The 22,440-nt window shown below is 42.9% G+C and overlaps 1 protein-coding gene across 1 annotated transcript in view; it reads right to left on the bottom strand.

Moving 5' to 3' along the window:
* Nucleotides 1–9,188: 9,188 nt before the first annotated feature.
* The window catches only part of LOC149457644 (U4/U6 small nuclear ribonucleoprotein Prp31-like), a 243,522-nt gene continuing 230,270 nt past the window's right edge, over nucleotides 9,189–22,440 (bottom strand). The window contains exons 12-14 of the mRNA XM_089683421.1: nucleotides 15,547–15,675; nucleotides 9,797–9,895; nucleotides 9,189–9,320 (exon numbers count right to left, since the gene is read on the bottom strand). Coding sequence (XP_089539547.1) covers nucleotides 9,189–9,320; nucleotides 9,797–9,895; nucleotides 15,547–15,675 — 360 coding nt within the window. The remainder of the gene's footprint in view (nucleotides 9,321–9,796; nucleotides 9,896–15,546; nucleotides 15,676–22,440) is intronic.

Below are 22,440 nucleotides of genomic sequence, written 5' to 3'. Positions count from 1 at the left end.
TGAGCTTACGAGCAAATAAGTGAACATCTTTAATTGTCTTGAATTTATCAATATCTCGCATGGGGCAGAAGTTGAGGCCATACTTTGGAATGCTGATCTCCTCAGGAGATAACTCAAGCCCAGATAAATTAATCACTTGGAGATTGTTTTCTCCATATATCCTACCTTCACCATGTACTGATCAAACCAGTTTTCCTCACTAAATTTTGACCTGTGTTTTCTCCTGTTTTTTTCCTGTGTGTGTCAAAAAAAAAACAAAAAAAAAACAAAACAAAAAAAAAAACAAAAACTTAGTGGGACTACAACCTTTCAGAATCTACACCCAATGTGGAGTGCCACTGACCTGTGTTGCATAAGTCACCACCTATGAAATACCACCACCAGTAGGAAAAGTGAAATTATCACTTTGCTAAGAAACCCCAGCAATTTTAGATGCTTGGGAAGTGCCAGTAAGTTCCTCAGAAATACCATCACTATTAACCACTTGAGCTCCTGAGGATTTACCCCCCTTAATGACCAGGCCTCTTTTTGCTACTCGGCGCTGCACTAATTCAACTGATAATTGCGCGGTCATGCAATGCTGCACCCAAACAAAATTTACGTCCTTTTTTTCACACAAATAGAGCTTTCTTTCGGTGTAATTTGATCACCTGTGCGCTTTTTATTTTTCACGCTATAAACAAAAAAAGGCCAAAAATTTTGAAGAAAAACAATATTTTACTTTCAGCTATAAAAATATATAGTAAACTCAAAGTTGGTTATAAATTTAGGCCAAAATGTATTCTGCTACATGTTTTTGGTAAAAAAAATCCCAATAAGTGTATATTGATTGCTTTGTGTGGAAGTTATAGCGTCTACAAACTATGGTATAAATACTGCAATTTACGCCATTTTTCTGCTATACAGCGCTGCGCTAGTTTAACGGACAATTGCGTGGTCATACAATACGGTACATAAATGAAATTTACATCCTTTTTCTCCCCACAAATTGAGCTCTCTTTTGGTGGTATTTGATCGCCTGTACGGTTTTTATTTTTTGCGCTATAAAAAAAAAAGGCTGACAATTTTGAGGAAAAAAAACCATAAATGTGCACTCACCAGATGCGCATAATAAATGCACAATTAGTAGAATTATATGATGGTTCTAAGATCTGCCAGAAGCACCCTTTAAGATGGAATAAGTGTGCAACATGGAAGGAGACTCCCTCCTCTGGACCTGGGGCTGCCTTGCAGCCGTTCTCTGGATAGGATCCTGAAAGTTATTTAGCTCAATGCAGAGCCAAGAAAGAGGGTGCCCATACTGTAGTAATTAAATATTTATTCTGGTAAAAACATATTTGTCATCCACGTGGAGAAAAATCAATAAAATAGCAGAGCTGCAAAGCATAACACTGACCAGCCCCTTTCTAAGATGACCGCCAAAACCTTGTGAGGCTCCGGCGGCGTGACGTCATGGCGTATGGTTCCTCCTTGATGTGTTTTGTGTTCGATAACAGGCGTGCGCGTTATATGAAAGATATATATTTTTTAAAATATATTCTTCAGATTTTTTTTAGCATATAAAAAAGTAATTTTAACATATGTTTTTATATATATTTGTAAATGCATTCCAAAAATGTAGATTAAAATGTGTTTTAAAAACATACAGTATTAGAAAATGTATTTTTAAAAATACTTCTCATATATTTTGTAACGTAGAAAAAAAGCAAAGCATTTTCAACATACAGTATATATACATATATATATTGAATACGGCCAAAGTTGTAGTATTTCAAATATATGTCAATATATTTGGGAAGAATATTTTTAAAATAGATTTAAAATATATTTCTCTTCCATGTGGGTTGATATGGGTCTATGGAGCCCACATTCTTCCTGGTGAATAAGTTGTTGGTTTACTCACTATATAATTTTTGTATGTATTTGGCAGTGTTATTTATAGGGAGTGACTGTTAGTCTATATCAACTATTGGACATTACATTTTTGGATCTTATAGACTTGTATGTCTTCTGTTACTGTGTTTAACTAATCTCCTTAAATATGTGAGGGGTAGGTCTACAGGTGTGGTCCCGCTATTATTTTCCTACCTTCTACTCACCCCTTAGTGTGTGACTTGCTTCTTCTGGTGGCTGATTAAGGATTTTTCTTTTTTTCCTTTTTCTTTCCTCCAAATCATTCTGTTGCTACATGAATTAATGTTTTTGTTCGATTTTGATTAATAAAGATTTGCTGTTTGGTCAATTTTATGAAGTATGCTTGAGTTGCTTGTAGCCGTATTAGTGCATTTGCGACAGAAACAATTGAGTACTGTCCGTGATACTTTTTTTATTTGCACTAACATACAATTTTGAGGACAAGCTTTCGGGGAATGTCCCCTTCTTCAAGGTCTAAGCAGTACTACTAACAAAGTTAGCAGAATGTTAGAAGAGATGAAAGAAGAAAAAACAAAAAAAAAAAACTCACAAAGTACACTCACCGAACAAATCTCAGGCTTTGTAGAAGAAATTTTAAAACCGTTAGTCATGAATACTGCTAGTTTCCTGCAAGACACAACTGACTTTCTGAACAAGATCAACAACATACAGCAATTACCATCTAATACACTTCTAGTGACTATGGATGTAGTATCCCTGTACAGCAATATCCCTCACAAGGATGGATTAGCTGCATGTCACAGATGCTTATCATCCTCACCAAACCACAAATACGCTGCTGAGGATGTTACACAGCTCATTGAACTCATACTTACACACAACTACTTTGCCTTCAATAAAGACATCTATCTTCAATGTATGGGTACTGCGATGGTAAGTAAAATGGCACCCCAATATGCCAATAAATTTATGGCTGACCTGGAGGAAAAATTCCTGAACAGCATGGAACAAAAACCATACAGATACTATTGCTATATTGATGATATTTTCATCATATGAACAGAAGCTGAAGAAAACCTAAAACAATTTTACTCACTGATCAACACTTTTCATCCATCAATCAAACTAAAAATGGAATACTCAAACACACATGTCAACTTCCTAGACACCACAGTATATATCAGGGATGATACGCTTCACACCTCAATATACAGGAAACCCACAGACAGATGCAACTACCTCCACAGTTCTAGCTTCCACCCCCAAACACACGAAACGTGCCATCATACACAGTCAGGCCATTAGATACCACTAAATATGTTCTGACCCAAGAGACAGAGATAAACATCTTGGGACACTAGCAGACTCCTTCCATAAGAAAGGTTACAAGGACAAAACTATCAACATCGGCATAAACACAGCCTTGAGAACCCGAAGAGAAAATCTGCTTCAGTACAAGGAGAAAAAAACAACCGTGTACCACTAGTAACCACATACAACCCAGCACTAGAAGGGATAAGAAAAATAATCAAAGATTTACAACCCATCATAACAGAGGATGGAACTCTGAAAGAAATATTCCAGCAACTCCCAATATTGGCCTTCAGACAACCCCCCAACCTCAGAAATAAACTAATCAGTAGGAAACATCCTTCTGATAATGATGTCACAAATAATGGAAGCGAACCCTGCAATAAGAAACGCTGCAAACTGTGCAACCAAATCAATCCATCAAAAAGTGTCAGACACTCAAAAGGGATCTTCAATATCTCCGGATCATACAGCTGCACCTCCAGTAATGTTGTGTATCTTATCCAGTGCAGAAAATGCAGCAAAGGATCTTATGTTGGCGAAACAGGACAGAAGTTGCAAACAAGGATGAATTTGCACAGACATACCATCAAGTAACATAAAGAAGATGACCTCTGCACACCTGTAGGACACCATTTCGCACAACCAGGCCACACAATGGGAGACCTCAATGTTTTAGTACTTAAAGGAAATTTCAAATCCATTTAGGAAAGAAAAACTTTTGAACTAAGAATGATAATTCTATTTGACACAAGAGATAAGGGCCTTAATTTGGACATGGGATTCCTCAATCATTATCCGACATTTTTATGACTATTAGCTGTAGCTTGACTCCCTCTGTGTGAGTGTAGTATCCCCCCCCCCCCCCCTCGCTTTGACTGCACCTTATCTCTAGCCTCCTTTTTTTTTTTCTTTTTTCTTCTTCTTTCGTCTCTTCTAACATTCTGCTAACTTTGTGAGTAGTACTGCTTAGAGCTTGAAGAAGGGGACATTGTTGATCTTGTTCAGAAAGTCAGTTGTGTCTTGCAGGAAACTAGCAGTATTCATGACTAACGGTTTTAAAATTTCTTCTACAAAGCCTGAGATTTGTTTGGTGAGTGTATTTTGTGAGTTTTTTTTTTTTTTCTTCTTTCATCTCTTCTAACATTCTGCTAACTTTGTGAGTAGTACTGCTTAGAGCTTGTTGATCTTGTTCAGAAAGTCAGTTGTGTCTTGCAGGAAACTAGCAGTATTCATGACTAATGGTTTTAAAATTTCTTCTACAAAGCCTGCGATTTGTTCGGTGAGTGTATTTTGTGAGTTTTTTTTTTTTTCTTCTTTCATCATGTTGATCATTCCCCGAAAGCTTGTCCTCAAAATTGTATGTTAGTGCAAATAAAAAAGTATCATGGACAGTACTCATGAAGTGCAAAATAATGACAATTAAATACGGTGTACCCTTCCCTTATTCACAAACTTCCCCAAAACGCATATAAACACTTTAAACCCCTGCCTGGAGGATTACTAAGCTTGTGTTTATATATTTTTTTGGTAAGGGTATTTATTTTGCACACTCTAGAAGTGGACACGTTTTTCACAGTTTTTTTATCACTAGATTGTTTCACGGGCACGTGTTTACACAGCTATTCACTTTACCATATAGTGATCACGAGTGTTTTTGTGTGAATCACATGCGTTATGGAATGAATAATTCAAGTTAAGGATAATACACTATGTATGTGCGTTTTCCTTTCTTTTTTGAGGTTTTTTGGTTTCAGAAATTACTTTGGAGGCTGTCTTCACCTGGAGGTTGACTTTGATATTTTGAAGGACTAATTTATTATTTTGGGACTTGTGTGTTTTTTGTTTTTGTTTTGAGCACTTATTATATTTGTATTTATACTTGGGATACGAAGCATATTTCATAAGATTATCACACTTTTTGGGGTTTAAAGTGTTTATATGCGTTTTGGGGAAGTTTGTGAATAAGGGAAGGGTACACCGTATTTAATTGTCATTATTTTGCACTAGGGGGGTTTATTTGTATTTATACTTAGGATACTAAGCATACTTCATAAGATTAGTATACTTTTTGGGGTTTAAAAGTGTTTATATGCGTTTTGGGGAAGTTTGTGAATAGGGGACGGGTACACTGTATTTAATTGTTTGGTCAATTTGATGTTGCAAATGTACATTATTAAATGATTTGTCTATTATATTATTTGTCAGCTACTGCAAGTGAAGACACCATCAAGTGAAGACACCAAAGAGGATCCTGAAGAAGCTCTTTTTACGCGAAACACGTTGATCCATCTGTGTTTTCTCTATAATAAAGCTAAATGTATACCCCGAATTCCAAACTGTAGCTGATGTTCCATTGTCTTGTGATGTGTTTTTTTTAATGTGCTAATAAAAATGTACTTTTTATGGATTTCTTTTTCAGTATTGTGTTGGGCACACTAAAATTCCCACTTTCCACTGTCCCTGTGCAGTACATTGGGATTCCTTTGTGATTTCATTAAATGTTCAGGGGATGGTGCTACAATGTTTTCATGACAAGTCTCCGCACCTTAGCTGCCATGTATTAAGGTCGTAATCTATCTGAAAAATTGTGACACGTATGTAGAAATCTAATTTTTGCAAATACGCTGCTTGTTGCGTGCCTAAAATAGAGCTAGAACCGCAAACTAAGACTGGTGTTAAGACGCTTCCTGCTCCAATGTATTGTCACCCTGAGTGTTCTGTGGGCCTTCGGCAGGGCAAATGTTCACCTGCTGTTTAGACTTGGCTCCCTATCGCCTGGTCTCTGCAACAGCTACAAGTGAGGGAACTCAGGGAATAGAATGTGGGATATAGAGTAAGCGTGTTCAGTGAACGTATGTGGTAAACCAGGTTTAGACAGTCTTTGGCAAAAGGGCAGGAGGAAACACCTGATTATCTGGGTGGAATTGGTGGTAAAGTGTGTAATCAGGAATGTGATGGTCATCCATCTTAGACTAAGCACGGCTTGGTTGAGCTTTAGCTCCATGTTTTAAAAGATTGCACTGTAAAGTGCATACATTCCTAACATAGACCTGTTTTATACAGTGTCAAATTTACAAGGTGACCCTATCTTACCTGTTTATGACGCTGGACTGTATATAAGACCAGGCTTCACCGGTTATGGTTCATCTGGGACTAAGTTACATTCTGATGGACCACAGCTCTGGACCTGTATAGCACCCTGCTGGTAACAATGTGCTACATGAAGGGCCACGCTAAGTGCCCTACACAGGATGCAGGAAACATTACAGGCCATCCCCACAGCGATGGGACTGGGTATGGCTCCCAAAGTTTTACCCACGTCTGACTGATACACTGCTTTTGTATGCTTGAGAAGACAGTAAAAGTTGATTGAAGAATTTTAGCAAAATAACAAAATCAGTTAAGCTAGTTTCTCCAGGAAGTAGATGATGTCCACCAACTACAGACACTAGCAAAAAGAAGGACGCACAGAGTGACTTGGGGGAAGGGGTGGCACACCACTGAGGCATGTCCTCAAAAGCTTGCCAGTGTCCAATCATCTGAGCCCCTGTTGTATGAAGAACATGCCTGTGTCTTGGTACTGTACCGATTAGGATACTTTAATTTGTAAACTTCCTGATACATTTCCCTCATACAAACTGCACCAAATCTTCCCTGATGTATTAAAAGTACACCTAAAATGGCAAAACTTTTTTTTTTTTTTTTTTTTTTTGGAGTGGAGAGGACTTAGAACACCTATTGGTTTTGTATTGTTGTCTGTGCCCGATTAAGAAAATTCACCTTCTCTATTTGTTCTTTTTACCATTATCATTGAAAGTGAAAATAAATACAACCTCAAATTCTGGGTTGTCCCAAGAAAAGTAATAGAAGGGATATTTTCCCATGGGGTCACTAGTTCTGGTGACCTGACGTCCACAAAGAATTCCCTTAATTTGCTGGGATTATTGCTCACTTCCTGTTTTGACTATGGCACAGCAAGTGAGGATGAATCTCCACAATAGGACACAGATGGCGAAAATAAACTGATAGGGGTTATAATCCTCCCTTACTTTATTCAAAATAAAAAAAAAAAAAAAAGTTTTGCCAGTAATTTTATTTTAACTTCTGCTGGCATTGCCATTCCACTGTTGGCACCTTGATTCACATTTGGTAAGATCATTTATGCAAGCCTTTCTGGGATAAGTTTGTTTCAGTCTTCCCTAATGGACTTAGCAGATGTCTTTAGCTCTCCACCTGCTGCAGCCGCTGCACCAGATCCATGGTGATCAACAGCTGCTCCTTCCACAGACCCTTGGGCAGGGGCAGGGGCAACGTCTACAGCACCTGTCGTGTCTGACCTGCGGGGAGGCCCTCCTGTGGCTACAGGTGCAAGCACAGATCTGTGGGGTGCTGGTGCCCAGTCTCCCAGTACATCTAGTGACCCATGGACAGGGAAACCAGCTGTTTCTTCCAACAAAGCCAAGTCTGTCTGCGATCCATGGAATCCAGGGGGTAGGTATTTTTTAAACCTTTACTAACTGTGTGGAGCAAAGCAGGGAAACAGAAATGTGTTAGCTCTAAATCCCACAAGTTTCTTACTGTTAAATGAACAGGCGTATTGATAAATGCTGTTGGTTTTATTGTTACATAATTTTTTGTGAAAACATGTATGTTTTTAAATTGATAGTTGCTTAAGTTACTTTATTTTTCTTCTTTTTAAGAGGGTTCTCATTTAATCACCTGGTCCCGGCCACTGATTACTCGCCAGTGCCTGGTGATTTCCGAGGATCTCCGACAGGGAGGAGAACTGTTTTGGTTTACTAACAGTTCTCCTCCTCGTCACCTCGGGCACACGGTTTTGGATGGCTGTGCATAGCACAGCCATCCAAAGCAGTGTGATTACTGTGAAGCACACTGACACTGCCCCCTAGTAAAACACTCCCAGCACACAGTTAACCCTTTGATTGTCCCTTATGTTAACCTCTTCTTGCCCAGTGTCATTATTACAGTCGGTGCTTTTTTTTTTTCAAGCACTGATCACTGTAGCGGTGTCAGTTCCCCCCAGTGTCAGAATGTCCGCCACAGTCCCCACTAAGTCGTTGAATGCCGCCATTACTAGTAAAAAAAAATAAATAAATCCCAGTGTATATATACCTCCCATTTGTAAATGCTATAACTTTCACGTAATTAATTTACATGTATTGGGATTTTCTTTGAGCAAAGACGTAGCAGAATACATTCTGGCGTAAATTTATGATGAAGTTTGATTTTTTTTAAATTTTTACTGGACATGTTTAATAGCAAAAAGTCAAAAGTATTGTTTTTTTTTCCTCAAAAAAAAATTTTTTTTTTTTTGCGCAAAAAATAAACACACAGGATCAGATGCCAAAATATAGCTCAATTTGTGGGGAAAAAAAGGACCTAAATTTCATTTGGGTGCAACATTGCATGACCGCACAATTGTCTGTTAAAGTAACACAGCGCCGTAACACAAAAAAATGGCCTGGTCAGGAAGGGGGGTAAATCCTCAGGAGGGCAAGTGGTTAAACTAATAACAGTTCACACACATGCAGTCCAGTGCGCTTTTCTGTCTGCATCAAAAACGCATTGATAGTAGGTTACATGGTTTCCAATGGCATAGTTCACAGCAGCGCAGTCAGTTCCAGAAAATAAAAAAAAGTAGAACATGCTGTATTTTTCTGCACTGAACTGTACTAGAATGCAGTAAATGCATCTAAAATGCACCCACACGCACAAAAAATGCATTGGAATGCACATGTCCTTATTTAAGTTAAAGAAAAAGAGAGGGGAAAAAGTGAACCGGAATGCTTCAAAAACACACTGTCAAAACCAGAGTTTCTGTGGTGTGAACCAATGCACACACTCTATGTAGTGTATTAACATATGAATAACCCATTCATTTGCATTTTCCTGGACTGGCTAAGCCACCGAACACCCCAATAAAGTTGCATGTGCTATTTTTTTTATTAATGTAGTGTACCAAAACATGTAGTAGTGTGTTACCATTCTCCTAGATTGTAAGCTCCAAGGAGCAGGGCCCTCCTATCCCGCTTGTATTGAACTGTATTGGTGCTGTATTTTCTCCCGTTATATTGTAAAGCGCTGAGCAAACTGTTGGCGCTATATAAATCCTGTATAATAATAATAAGAAAGATTTGTGTTTGAGAGATTACAGAGAGAATTACTGAATGCTTAACTAGAGAGGACCCTATTTTTCTTTTTCCATCTCCCTTGTCACCATTATCTCCTTTTTGCTTGCCCTTTATTGTGGCTAAACATTTGTCAAGCTACCATAAAGCCATAAGCTATGGTTTCCTCAGGAATCTGGACAAATGCTTAGGCAGGAGACCCAAACATGTATGTAACTGGATATAACTCCATCTGTAGGGACTGGCTGGGCTGGTTTTGAATTTTTTAAGAAACACAGAGTTGTTCAGTGTCTAAACCAGGTTCCCGAGGCTAGAGACACCCTCAGCTGTTGCATTCAATAGAAATGAAAGGATACCATTAAATGTGTGATTGAATGTACTGTAAAAAACATTAGCGTTGAACTGTAACAAATTAACTTCAATGATCAGCCAAAGGAGGTTGTAAATGCAAAACTCACCTGAAGAGGTGTGAAGGCAACACTGGAGGCTGTACCCGAAGACCGGTCTCTGATAGTAGATTTGCCTCCATAAACCATACTTTGCTTCTGTAATGTGCGCTGTGAAAAAGAAAGTAAAGCAGAAGCACACAGGCATAATTTAAGGACAAAATTACATTTTAGTTTAAATGAGCCAAATACATTCGCGGTAGATCAAAACAAAAACATGTACAAAGTGTTCGTCTTTTCAGAAAGCAGCCAAAGCCTGTTGTGAACAAATCTGCATAGTTTTTAAAAAGTTAACTTTTTGGAAGTCTATAGCTTTTCTTCAAAGAAAGTACCTGAATTTTCTTGAGATTTCTGGGAGTGTTTCTGCAAGGCAATAGGGGTGGGCAGCCATCCTTTGTTATTATTATTATTACACAGTATTTATAAAGCGCCAATGGTTCGCTCAGCGCTGTACATTACAAAGGGGGACAGAACATGTGACAGAACAATACCAATACAATGCAAAATATGAGGGGATCGAGGGCCCTGCTCTTTCGAGCTTACAATCTAGGAGGGAGGGGATAGTGGTACAGGAGGAGATAGCTGTGGGGGATGGAGTGGTAGGAAGAGTGGAGGAGATCGGCAGGTTAGCAGGGGGTGGGGCAGGCTTCCCTGAAGAGATGGGTTTTCAGGGTGCGCATAAAGGAGAGGAGAGTAGGTGATAATCTGATGGGTTTGGGCAGGGAGTTCCAGAGGATGGGTGACACCCTGGAGAATTCCTGGAGGCGAGCATGGGAAGAGGAGACCAGGGAACTAGAGAGAAGGAGGTCTTGTAAGGAGCGGAGTGTTCGTGCTGGGCGGTACTTGGATATTAGGTCAGTGATGTAGTACGGGGCAGTATGGTGGACAGCTTTGTACGTCAGTGTTAGGATTTGGAATTTGATCCGTTGTGCAATCAGAAGCCAGTGGAGGGATTGGCAGAGGGGGGTGGTGGAGGTGGAGCGGTTGGAAAGGTGAATAAGTCTGGCAGCCGTATTCAGGATCGACTGAAGCAGGGATAGCCAGCGGCGAGGCAGGCCAGTGAGGAGGGAGTTGCAGTAGTCGAGTCGTGATATGATGAGGGAGTGGATGAGCTGTTTAGTGGTTTCTGGGGTTAGGAACGCGCGTATTTTGGCGATGTTGCGGAGGTGGAGTCTGCACGAGTTTGTTAAAGATTGGATTTGGGGCTGGAAGGATAAGGTTGGAGTCCAGAATGACACCAAGTACTCTGGCCTGCGGGGCAGGTTTGATGGTGGCGTTGTTGGATGTGACGAAGAAGTCAATGGGGGGTGGTGTCCGGGCTGGGGGGAAGACAAGAAACTCGGTTTTGGAGAGGTTCAGTTTAAGGAAATGGAGCGACATCCAGTCTGATATGTCGCTCAGTAGGTGTGTGATTCGGGCGGAGACCGAGGGGGTGAGGTGGGGGGTTGAGAGATAGATTTGTGTGTAGTCGGCATAGAGGTGGTAGTTGAAGCCGTGACAGTGTATGAGTTGGCCAAGGGAGGAGGCGTAGATGGAGAAGAGAAGGGGCCCAAGGACAGAGCCTTGAGGGACCCCAACAGAGAGGGGGAGTGAGGGGGAGGTGGTAGCATTATAGGTAACGCTGAAAGAGCGTTGTGATAGGTAGGATGAGAGCCAGGAGAGAGCAGAATCTCTGAGGCCAAGGGAGTGTAGTTTTTTTGAGGAGGAGGGGGTGGTCGACTGTGTCGAAGGCCTCAGAGAGGTCAAGGAGTAGGAGCACTGAATAATGGCCATTAGCTTTGGCGGTTAGCAGGTCGTTGGAGAGTTTGAGTAAGGCAGTTTCGGTGGAGTGTAGGGGACGGAAGCCGGACTGTAGGGGATCGAGGAGGTTGTTGTCGTTGAGGTGAGAGCTTAGGCGGGTGTAGACTAGGCGCTCAAGTTTAGATGAAAATGGGAGCAGGGAGATGGGTCTGAGGTTTTTCAGGTCATTGGGGTCCAGGGAGGGCTTTTTAAGTATGGGGGTGATGTGTGCATGTTTCAGAGGGGAGGGGAAAGTGCCGGAGGAGAGGGAGAGATTAAAGATGTGGGTGAGGGAGCGTAGGATGGAGGTCGTAGGAGTTGTGAGGGGATAGGGTCGAGGGGGCAGGTGGTGAGGCGGGCATCAGAGAGGATCTTGGAGACTTCCTCGATGGTAGTAAGGTCAAAGGTGCGGAGTGTTGGGGGGCTTCAGTATGAGGAATGTAGGGTGGGGTGGAAGTGGATGTCAGAGCAGTGGTGGGGCCATGGGAGAGGGGTGATGAGGGGGTAGTTGAGTGAGGGGGAACGGGGTTGGAGGGAGTTTGAGCAGCGACAAAGTCCCTGTGGGTTATGTTGAGGGAGAGGGGGGATGAGGGGGTAGCTGTGTGAGAGGGGACGGGTTGAGAGGGCGTGTGAGTTGCGGCGATGTCCTTGCAAATTGTGTCAATCTTGTTTTTGAAGTGATTGGCAATCTCAAGGGTAGTGAGTGAGGTGCTGGGTGGAGGTGGGGGTGGCGAGAGTAGAGAGTTGAAGGTGGAGAAGAGTCGGCGAGGATTGGAGGAGAGGGCCTTGATGAGGGTCAGGAAGTAGACTTGTTTGGCTGCGTGGAGGGAGGAGGTGTAGGTGTGGAAGGCAGATTTGTAGAGGGCGAAGGCATGTTGGGATTTGGTTTTGCGCCATAGTCGCTCCAGGGCACGACTGTGTCGTTTGAGGGTTTTGGTGTGATCAGTCTGCCAGGGCTGGAGCGGTCGGGGTCTGATGTTGCATGTGGTTAAAGGCGCTAGTGAGTCAAGGGCTGTTGACAGCGCATTGTTGTAGGCAGTCATAGCCAAGTTGGGGCAGGACAGGGGGAGGATGCTGTCGTGGAGTTGATCAGCTGCAGAGTGGAGGGGGGCAGGGTTAAGGTTGTGGAGGTTACGGCTGGTAGTAGTGTGACATTTGGAGGGGTAGGTGTTGGAGGACGAGGAGATAGAGAAGGTAATCAGGTTGTGGTCAGAGAGAGGGAAGGGGGTGTTAGTGAGGTTGTGGGGAGCGCAGCGGTTGAAGAAGACGAGATCAAGGATATTACCGTTGGAGTGGGTGGTGGATTGTATACACTGTGCAAGTGCAAAGGAGGAGGTTAAGTGGAGGAGATGGGATGTGTCTGGGTTGTCGAGGTTGACAGGGATGTTGAAATCCCCAAGGATGATGGTGGGTAGCTCAGAGGAGAGGAAAAACGGTAGCCAGGAGGAAAAGTCATCCAGGAAGCGGGATATGGATCCAGGAGGCCGGTATATCACAGCAATCTTCAGGGGGTTTGGGGAGAATAGTCGGACGCAGTGGGCCTCGAAGGAGGAGATGGATAGGGAGGGGGGGTTTGGGAGGACTCGGAAGGTGCTCTGTGGTGACAGGAGCAGACCAACCCCACCACCTTTACGACCGTTAGGCCTGGGTGAAGTGAATGGGTCCAGGTGAGACCTCCGTAGGAGAGTGCAGCAGGGGAGGTAGAGTCAGTGGGCTGGATCCAGGTTTCCGTGATCGCTAGGAGGTTGAGGGAGCGGGAAACAAAGAGGTCGTGGATGGCGGTAAGCTTGTTGCACACCGATCGGGCGTTCAGGAGTGCACATGAAAACGGGGGGGAGATTTTAGGGAGCAGGGGGACAGATACTAAGTTACGGGGGTTGCGGCAGGACGTGGAGGCGGGAGGGTGTTTTGCGGGTGAGGGAGGTGGTAGAGGGCCAGGATTCGGGGAGATGTCCCCCGCGGTTAGGAGGAGGAGAAGGGTGAGAAAGGTGGCATGGGAGCGGGATGCGCACGAGCGTGAGAAACTACTAGTGGAGGTGATCGGGTCAGTGGGAGAGTGGAGTAATAGGAGGAGGTGGTGGGTGCCGTAGAGGGGCGAAGGAAGCAGTGAGGTCTCAATATACAAATGTTTGGGAGGAGCAGAGGGATATAGTGAATGGATTTTGGGAACGGAGGAGAGGAAAATGAGAAGGAGGAGTGGAAGAGGCCTTTTGGGGAGGTGATGAGAGCAGTAGTAGGGAGATGATAGCAATGAGGGGGAGATGTACAAGTTTTGGGGTGGAGCAGAGAGGTAAAGAAATGAGATTTGGGAACAGAGGATAGTAATAAGATAAGGAGAAGCGTATTATATAAAGGTACACGGAGTGGGACTCAGGTATGTAAGAGAGGTTTCCCAGGGTGTATGCTTGCAGACTGTCAGGAATGGACTCGCCAATAGTGGTGGGACTCACCTGCCTTGTGGGTTGCAGTACCAGGACTGGCCAGCGGGTGCTCTCAACAACCAGAGGCTCACTCCGGCAATTAGCCACCACCTGGGGCTGATTGCAGGTGGTGTATTTAAGGGATGGCCAGACCTGCAGTCAGTGCCTTGTTGTACTGTTTGCTTGGCCCTGGTTTCCTGATCCTGTTACTTCTGTCCTGACTCTGCTTGAACTCTGCCTGTACTGACCTCGGCTAGTCCTGACTACTCTTGTATTGTATGTTTGTTATCTGTTGAAGGTTTGGTTCAGTTTGTTTGCACTGTGTTTATGTTTAGTTTTGCACTGCGTTTGTATTGTTAGTCTTAATAAATTAAATTATTTACTATATCTGAAGCCTGCGTTTCTCTGTGTCAGTCCACACACTTCTGGTCATACCCGCATCCCTGACACAGTCTGTCTAGCGTGCAATAGAGTTTCTTGCTGTTGTTGTGTCTTCCTGCTGCTTAAGTTCTCCTGCTTTAGTTCAACTGCTTTGTTTAACTGCTTCGCACTCCTTCAACGCAGCACTCGATCAGAAGCAGCACCCCCATCAGAGACTGTGCCCCCCATCAGTTCACTTACAGACCCTTCCCCCATGCACACCTTCAGAGAAAAGTTATAAAGCCTAAGAGCCCACAGAGCCAGAGGATGGTGGGTTGCTGCAGCTGCACAAGGAAATTTTATGGACCAGCTGGACAGCGGCAATCTGCACCACCCTTTCCTGTAAATACCCATGGAGATCACCTTATCAAGAATGCATATTACTGCTGATCACCTGGTAGACAGGATAATATACAGTGCAGACCACTCACTGATTTCTCTCTTACTGGCTTTACTACTGGACCTACTCCTGTAGGATGGAGTAGCTCCCTGCTACTTTAGGCTCCAGGGTACATGTCAGTTACACCTGGTTCTACACGTGTAGTGCCCCTGGGCCGTGTTATCTGGCTGCTTTGTTGTTGCCTAATTCCCGGAACTTGGAACTGCAGTGCCCTGTCTTCTAGGCGAGTACCTACCTGGAATTGGCTGTCTCCAGTAAACCCTAACTGATTGTTTCTTATGGAACCTGGACCTCATACATACTGGTTGTATTTGATTTGGCCTCATGTTCAAGAATCTGTACCTAAACTGTACTGACTGTTATCCAACTATCATGCTGTGTTTGCCTGGTGCTGTGCTGAGCATCACAGAGCTACTGCGACACCTGTCTCTTGCCAGCATGCTGCAGAGAAGAAACAGCTCTCTACAGAGTTCAGACTCCTTTCTTCTGGAGTTAGAGTTAGAGCTTGTCAGTCAGCAAAGTTAATGCTCCCTGTTTATGGGGGATGTTATAGCTCTGACTATGTATTCCATTGAAGTTGACTTTTTAAAGTAAAATTACTTACTTTACACACCAATCTTAATACTAAAAAGACCATTTAAAATGTACTGCATTCCCCCCCTCCCCAAATACAAAACAAAATATGGTACTCTACCCGACCACAACTATCACTCATCTTCTTCATAAAAGAAATGTTAGCTTACCTGCAAGGTTTTGGAGATTTTGGCCTTTGTAGCTTCATTGACCTGAGCCTGACGTACTCTTCCACTTCCAGACTTTCCAAGGTGTCCCAAACTAAAACCTAGATCTTCCTGATATGCATCTTCTTCGATCTAATAAGGGTAAGAAAAGAGATATTTTATGCATAAACATTACAGCCTATCTTCTAATTCAGAACTGGGAGGCATTACAGCTATTGATCTGTTCAAGTTTTTGACACAAAACACCATGATCGTATTATATTGTACAGGCTGCATAAAACTCAGCTAAAAAAACTGTACATTGCTACAAACATTTTTTAATTTATACAATATACACATTTGAATTAAAAAGTGTCTCATACACAAATATCAGTATACAGTAATACCTCGGTTTCTGAATTTAATTCGTTCTGCAGAACTTTTCGTATAGCGAAAAATTTGTAAACCGAAACGCAGTTTCCCATGGGAATGCATTGAAAACCAATTAATCCGTTCCTGAGGTCAGAAAAAAGTAAATGCTACTAAAATATCGCATGAGTTATTTTATCAAGTCATGCGGTATTTTAGTAGTGACAACCATGTGTTAATGTTTCAGCTGTTAGCGGGGTTCCCCACTGACAGCTGAATGTAAAGGAATTGCTGGCAATTAAAAAAATTATTTAAAAAATGGTGTGGAGTCCCCCCTCCAATCCACCCCCGCCACCCCCCCCCCTCCATGTGAATGAGTATGGGGTACGTGGTCCCGATACTCATTCACAAAAAACAAAAACTGTAGTGAGAAAAAAGACAGAACACTGTCTTTGATAAGTCCTTTATTAACAGAAAAAACAAACAATGCCCTCTGCAGTAGATCCAATGTCAAATCACGATGTCCGCCGCCGACTCAGCTTGTCAAAGACCGTCTCCCGTCTTTTTTCACACTACACTTTTTGTTTTTGGTAAATTAGTATCTGGACCATGTACCCCATACTCATTCACATGAGGGGCGGGATGTGGGGGCCCCCTGGTTAAACGGGGCTTCCAGATTCCGAAAAGCCCCCTGCCTGCAGACCCCCACAACCACAGCCCAAGGTTGTGGGGAAGAGGCCCTTGTCAACCCCCCCCCCCCCCAACTTTCCTGACCTGCATGCTCAGATAAGGGTCTGGTATCAAAAATTTTGGTGTGGGAGTTCCCCTCAAAATTCATACCAGACCCGAAGGGCTTGGTATGGATGGGAGGTGGGACCCCACGCCGTTTTTTTAATTATGGTGCTGGTTTTTAAATGTAATTACTGTTTTTTCCCCCATCACTATAGCTCAGAAATTCAGCTGTCAAATTCCACCAGCTAAAAGAGAGAAAGTTTTATCTTAGCTTGTTTACCAAAGTTAAAAGAAACAATGTTTCCTTTTAGTTTCTTAAAAGAAACAAAGTTTTCTTTAACTCTGAGGAAAGTGACAGCTAATCCTGTGAGCTGTAGAGAAGAAAAAAAAAAGCCGGCAATTGCATTTAAAAATCAGTACCAACATACACTTTGTATTGTGAAAACAATCAGTATCACAGGAACATACAGCTGTACCTCCAGTAATGTTGTTTATCTCATCTAATGCTAAAAATGTAGCCAATAGTTTTATGGTGGTGAAACAGGACAGAAATTACAAACACAAATTAATTTGTACAAACACACCATTAAAGAGCATAAGGAAGATTATCTCTGCACACCTGTGGGACATCATATCTCACAACAGGCCCACATGACGGGAGACCTGAATGTTCTGGTTTTTAAAGGGAACTTTAAAAATGATTTAGGAAAAAGAAAACTTTTGAACCAAGAATGATAAATCTAGCTGACACAAAACATATTTGACTAAATGCAGACCTCAGCTTCCTAATTCACTATTCAACATATTTTGTGACTATTCTAACCTCTCTGACTTCCCTCCCTTCAGTTTCACAGCCCTCTCCCTGCCTCATCATACCAGCTATATACGTTTAATTACCACGGATCAGTCTTTGTTCAGTTAAAAAAAAAAAAAAGCAGAAGAAAAATACATCCCTTTAAATGGAACTCTTCACACCTGAACAAAATTGTTCTGTCCATATTGTTGAAAACAAATGTATGTAGTATACTGTAATGTTATGTGATGTTGCTGCCATCTAGTTGTTAAGAGTTATTATGCCTAGTTATATCAGGATTTGTCAGGAAGTGGTAATTTTCATATAGAGGCAGTAACCTCTAACCTGGAACTTCCTATCCTCCATTTCGTGACTGCTTCTGAAACTAGCAAGTAGCATACAGTGGAGCTCCAAGCTATTCCTGGACTTATGGTGGAATTGTCCGTGAGTACACTCACTGATGGGATGAAGCTGTTGTATAATGTTTAATGTACCGACACATATGTTTTGTTTGTGCTTATGTTGTAGTTTTACAAAGTTATTCAGAACAAAGAATACATACAGATCTGATGTCTCACGTTTCTTGACTTCTGAATTATTGTTAGACTGTCTGACTAGTGTTATACAACAGTTCAATAACGCGAAGCAGAACAGTAAAAGGACACCCACGTGGCAGTCTGAAATAAACGGAGACGCCATTACTGCAGCATGAGTCTAAGATCAGGAACAAAGTACCAGGCTGATGACACACTACCACCGACACAGCGAGGTAGGGATAACATCCCCAGCGCCCAGCAAAACGATGCACAGTCACATGTGTCTAGATCTTCACGATCTAGCAAGATGTCCTCAGCAAGTTCCTCAGCAGTTAGAGCTTGTGCCAAGGCAGAAGCTGCCTGTGTCCAGCTACAGTAGACAGAAAAAGAAGCCATGATGATGCAGGAGATAGCAGCTAAGAAAGCTGCCTCAGCAGAAAAAGAAGCCATGATTGATGCAGGAGGTAGAAGATAGGAAAGCCATGATGATGCAGGAGATCGCAGCTAAGAAAGCTGCCATAGCACAAGAAGAGGCGGAATTAGAATCAAAATTGCTTATCCTGCAGCGACAGACTGCAGTTGCAGTCTCTGAAGCAGAGGATGCTGCCTACATGGGAACAAGCCGGTCAGAAAGTGAAAAAGCATATAAAGACCCAAAGGTTCCAGAAAAACCTCTATCCTCTGCAGATCGTACAAATGAGTACGTCCAGAACCTTACTGATGTACATACAAAGGAACAGTCTCTTAAACCTGAAGCAAAGGAATTCAGGCCAAGATCTACAGACCCCCTGGGCAGGCCCAATCAACCACAAGAGGTCAGTGGCTGCCAGCAGACCAAAAATGAAGCACCAGAATCCCCTAGGAACAAAAAACAAGTGTTCCCACCACCTCAACCTAAAGATTACATGTGCGAACAACAATGTGCAGTGGATGTCACCAAATATCTCATCTGCAAAGAAATGGTCAGCTCAGGCTTTCTCCAATTTGATGACTGTCCTGAAAACTATTGGGCATGGAAAGCTTCATTTCTGAACGCCACTAGAGGTCTGAACTTACCACCAGCAGAAAAGCTTGATTTAATGATAAAATGGATTGGTAACGAGTCAGCAGAGCATGCAAAGAGGATGAGAAGAGCAAACCTGTTCAACCCTGCAGCAGGACTCAACATGACCTAGAAAAGACAAGAAGAAACGTATGGATCCCCAAAGGTAATTGAAGGAGCACTGTTGAAAAAACTTGAAGTCTTTCCTAAGGTGGGCTACAGAGACAACGTGCGGCTACAAGAACTGAGTGATCTTCTGCTAGAGATAGAATATGCCAAAGAGGATGACTACTTGCCAGGGCTTTCATATCTAGATACGGCCAGAGGCACTAATCCCTTAGTAGAGAAACGACCTTCAAATCTGCAAGACAAGTGGATGTCTGTGGGAGGTAAATTCAAAGAAGATTATTGAATCGATTTTCCCCCTTTCTCTGTGTTCTCTAGGTTTGTCCGACAGCAAGCGAAAATCCGAAATGATCCCGGTTTCGCCTTCACCACCAGCGGCAATCAATCGCAAAGACCTCACAGACCTCACGGTAAGACCTCTGTATCCACACACAAAACAGTTGTACCTTCAGAAGTCACATGACTGTCAAAGCACCCATAAGGTACATACAATAGAAAACCCAGATAGACATTGCCCAATACACAAAAAACCACATCCACTAAAGAAATGCAAGAGCTTTAGAAGCAAACCTATTGCAGAGCGGATGTCCTTCCTTAAACAAAACGGCATCTGTTTTAAATGCTGCAGATCTACTTACCACATTGTCAAAGACTAAAATAACAGTGGAATGTACAGAATGTGGCAGTGAGAGACATATTGCAGCTTTGCACCCTGGCCCTGCTCCTGCACCACTAGAGACTGTGGAACCCATGAAAGATCAGGGCAGGGAGCAACAAGAGACCCCACTCTCTTCAGTAATGTCGAATTGCACTGAAGTATGTGGACAAGGCAAGAGTGCACGATCATGCTCTAAAATCTGTTTAGTGACTGTATATCCCACTGGCAAGAGAGAAAGGGCAGTGAAAATGTATGCAGTGCTAGATGAACAGAGCAACAGATCCCTTGCAAAGTCAGACTTCTTTGATACCTTTAACCTTAAGGCAAGTGCAGTTCCATACACCCTAAGGACATGTGCGGGGACAATTGAAACCACAGGGAGAAGAGCTACTGGCTTTACCACTGAATCCTTCAATAAGAAAGTGCAGTTCCCACTTCCTACCCTAATAGAGTGTGGCATGATACCTGATGACAAAACAGAGATTCCCTCTCCAGAAGTAGCCCATCATCACCCTCACCTCCGCTCAATTGCTCACCCTTATCCCAGCTGTTGAGCCAGATGTTTCTATCCTTCTACTTCTTGGAAGAGACATCCTTCAGGTACACAAGGAGCGCCAGCAAATCAGTGGACCTTACAATGCCCCCTATGCACAGAGACCGGACCTGGGGTGGGTCATTGTAGGAGAAGTTTGCCTGGGGACAGTGCACCAGCCTGACAACATTAGTATTTTGAAGACAGCTGTGTTAACAAATGGACGCACATCTCTTCTCAGTCCCTGTCACAACAGCTTTGTCGTCAAGGAAAGCTTTGGCAGGTCAACACAACACTGGGACTCTTCTACACTATATGGCAAAGAAGAAGTCAATTCCGACATTGACACAGATAATCTAGGGATTACAGTGTTCCAGAAAACTAAAGATGATGATAAACAGGCCCTCTCTATAGAGGGGATCAGATCTTCTTACAGATTATGGATAGAGAGGCCTACCAAGATGACAGTTGGGTGGCCCCTCTCCCCTTTCGCACACCCAGACGTGTCTTGCCTTGTAACAGGGAGCAAGCCATGAAGCGTTTGCGTTCACTCAGCAAAACACTACAGAGAAAGCCAGAAGCGAAAAGAGATTTCACTGAATTCATTAAAAGGATGCTGGACAACGATCACGCTGAAGTTGCAGAACCAATTGAGACAGATAGGGAACACTGGTATCCACCCATGTTTGGGGTTTACCATCCACACAAACCTAACCAACTCAGAATAGTTTTTGATTCCAGCGCAGAGTTTGAAGCAGTTTCTTTAAACGACGTACTGTTAAGTGGCCCTGACCTAAACAATACTTTGCTAGGTGTCCTTATGCGCTTCAGAAAAGAACCCATTGCTTTCACAGCAGATGTGCAACAAATGTTTTATTGCTTTCTTGTCAGAGAAGACCATAGAGACTTTCTACGTTTTCTCTGGTATGAAGACAATGACAGACAAGGAAATTGTCGAGTACAGAATGAAAGTGCACGTATTTGGCAACAGACCCTCTCCTGCTGTCGCTATATACTGCATGCAAAAGGCTGCCCACAAAACTGCGGAGTTCTATGGAGAAGAAGCCAAACACTTTGTATTGAGGCATTTCTATGTGGATGATGGACTCGCTTCTGCTAGCACACCTGAAGATGCAATTTCCATCCTCAGTAAAGCAAAGCAAATCTGCGTCTTCATAAAATTGCTTCCAGCAGCCAAAGAGTAATGGAAACCTTCCCTGTAGCAGACAGAGCTAAGGACCTTAAAGATCTTTGCCTAGGTACAGACACCCTTCCTCTGCAGAGAAGCCTAGGCCTGAGTTGGGATCTAGAAACAGATAGTTTTGTTTTCCGAGTTTCTTCAGAGGAAAAGCCCTTTACACGTAGAGGAATTCTATCCACCGTAAAATAGCCTCTATGATCCCCTAGGGTTTGTGTCACCTGTGACAATAAAAGGTAAGGCCTTAGTTCGGGAACGGTCATCTGGGAAAAGTGAATGGGATGCATTGCTTCCAGAAGGGAGACTATGTGAGTGGGTTCAATTGACAGAATCCTTGCAAGCGTTAGAGCACCTAAAGATAGACAGATGTTATGTTCCCATATCTCTATCAACAGCTCGCAGGAAAGAACTGTGCATTTTCTCAGATGCATCCACCATAGCGATAGGTGCAGTATCTTACTTAAAAGTAATTGATGCAGAAAATGTGTGCCATGTTGGATTTGTTATAGGAAAGTCCAAATTAAGCCCTAAACCGGCCCAAACGATTCCTCGTTTAGAGTTGTGTGCTGCTGTACTTGCAGTCGAAATGTCTGAACTAATCACTTATGAACTAGACACTGACTTGGATGCTGTGAAATTCTTCACTGATAGCAAGACTGTCCTAGGGTACATTTGCAACACCACAAGGAGATTCTATCCGTATGTCTCCAACAGAGTGAATAGAATCCAGCAATGTACACACCCAGATCAGTGGTTCTATGTATCTACAGAGCAAAACCCTGCAGATTTTGCCACTAGACCTACTCAAGCAGCATGCCTGCAGAACTCTATATGGTTCTCAGGCCCATCCTTTCTGTACCAACCACACTGTAAGGATATAGACACTGCTAATGTTTATCCACTCATAGAGCCCAAAGCTGACCCTGATATCA

This window comes from Staurois parvus, unplaced genomic scaffold (genome assembly GCF_062004578.1).
Source record: "Staurois parvus isolate SC_StPar_1 unplaced genomic scaffold, SC_StPar_1.0 ptg000309l, whole genome shotgun sequence".
Lineage (NCBI taxonomy): Eukaryota > Metazoa > Chordata > Amphibia > Anura > Ranidae > Staurois > Staurois parvus.
The sequence above is the reverse complement of the archived record's forward strand: the minus strand, read 5'-3'. Positions and strand labels throughout refer to the sequence as shown.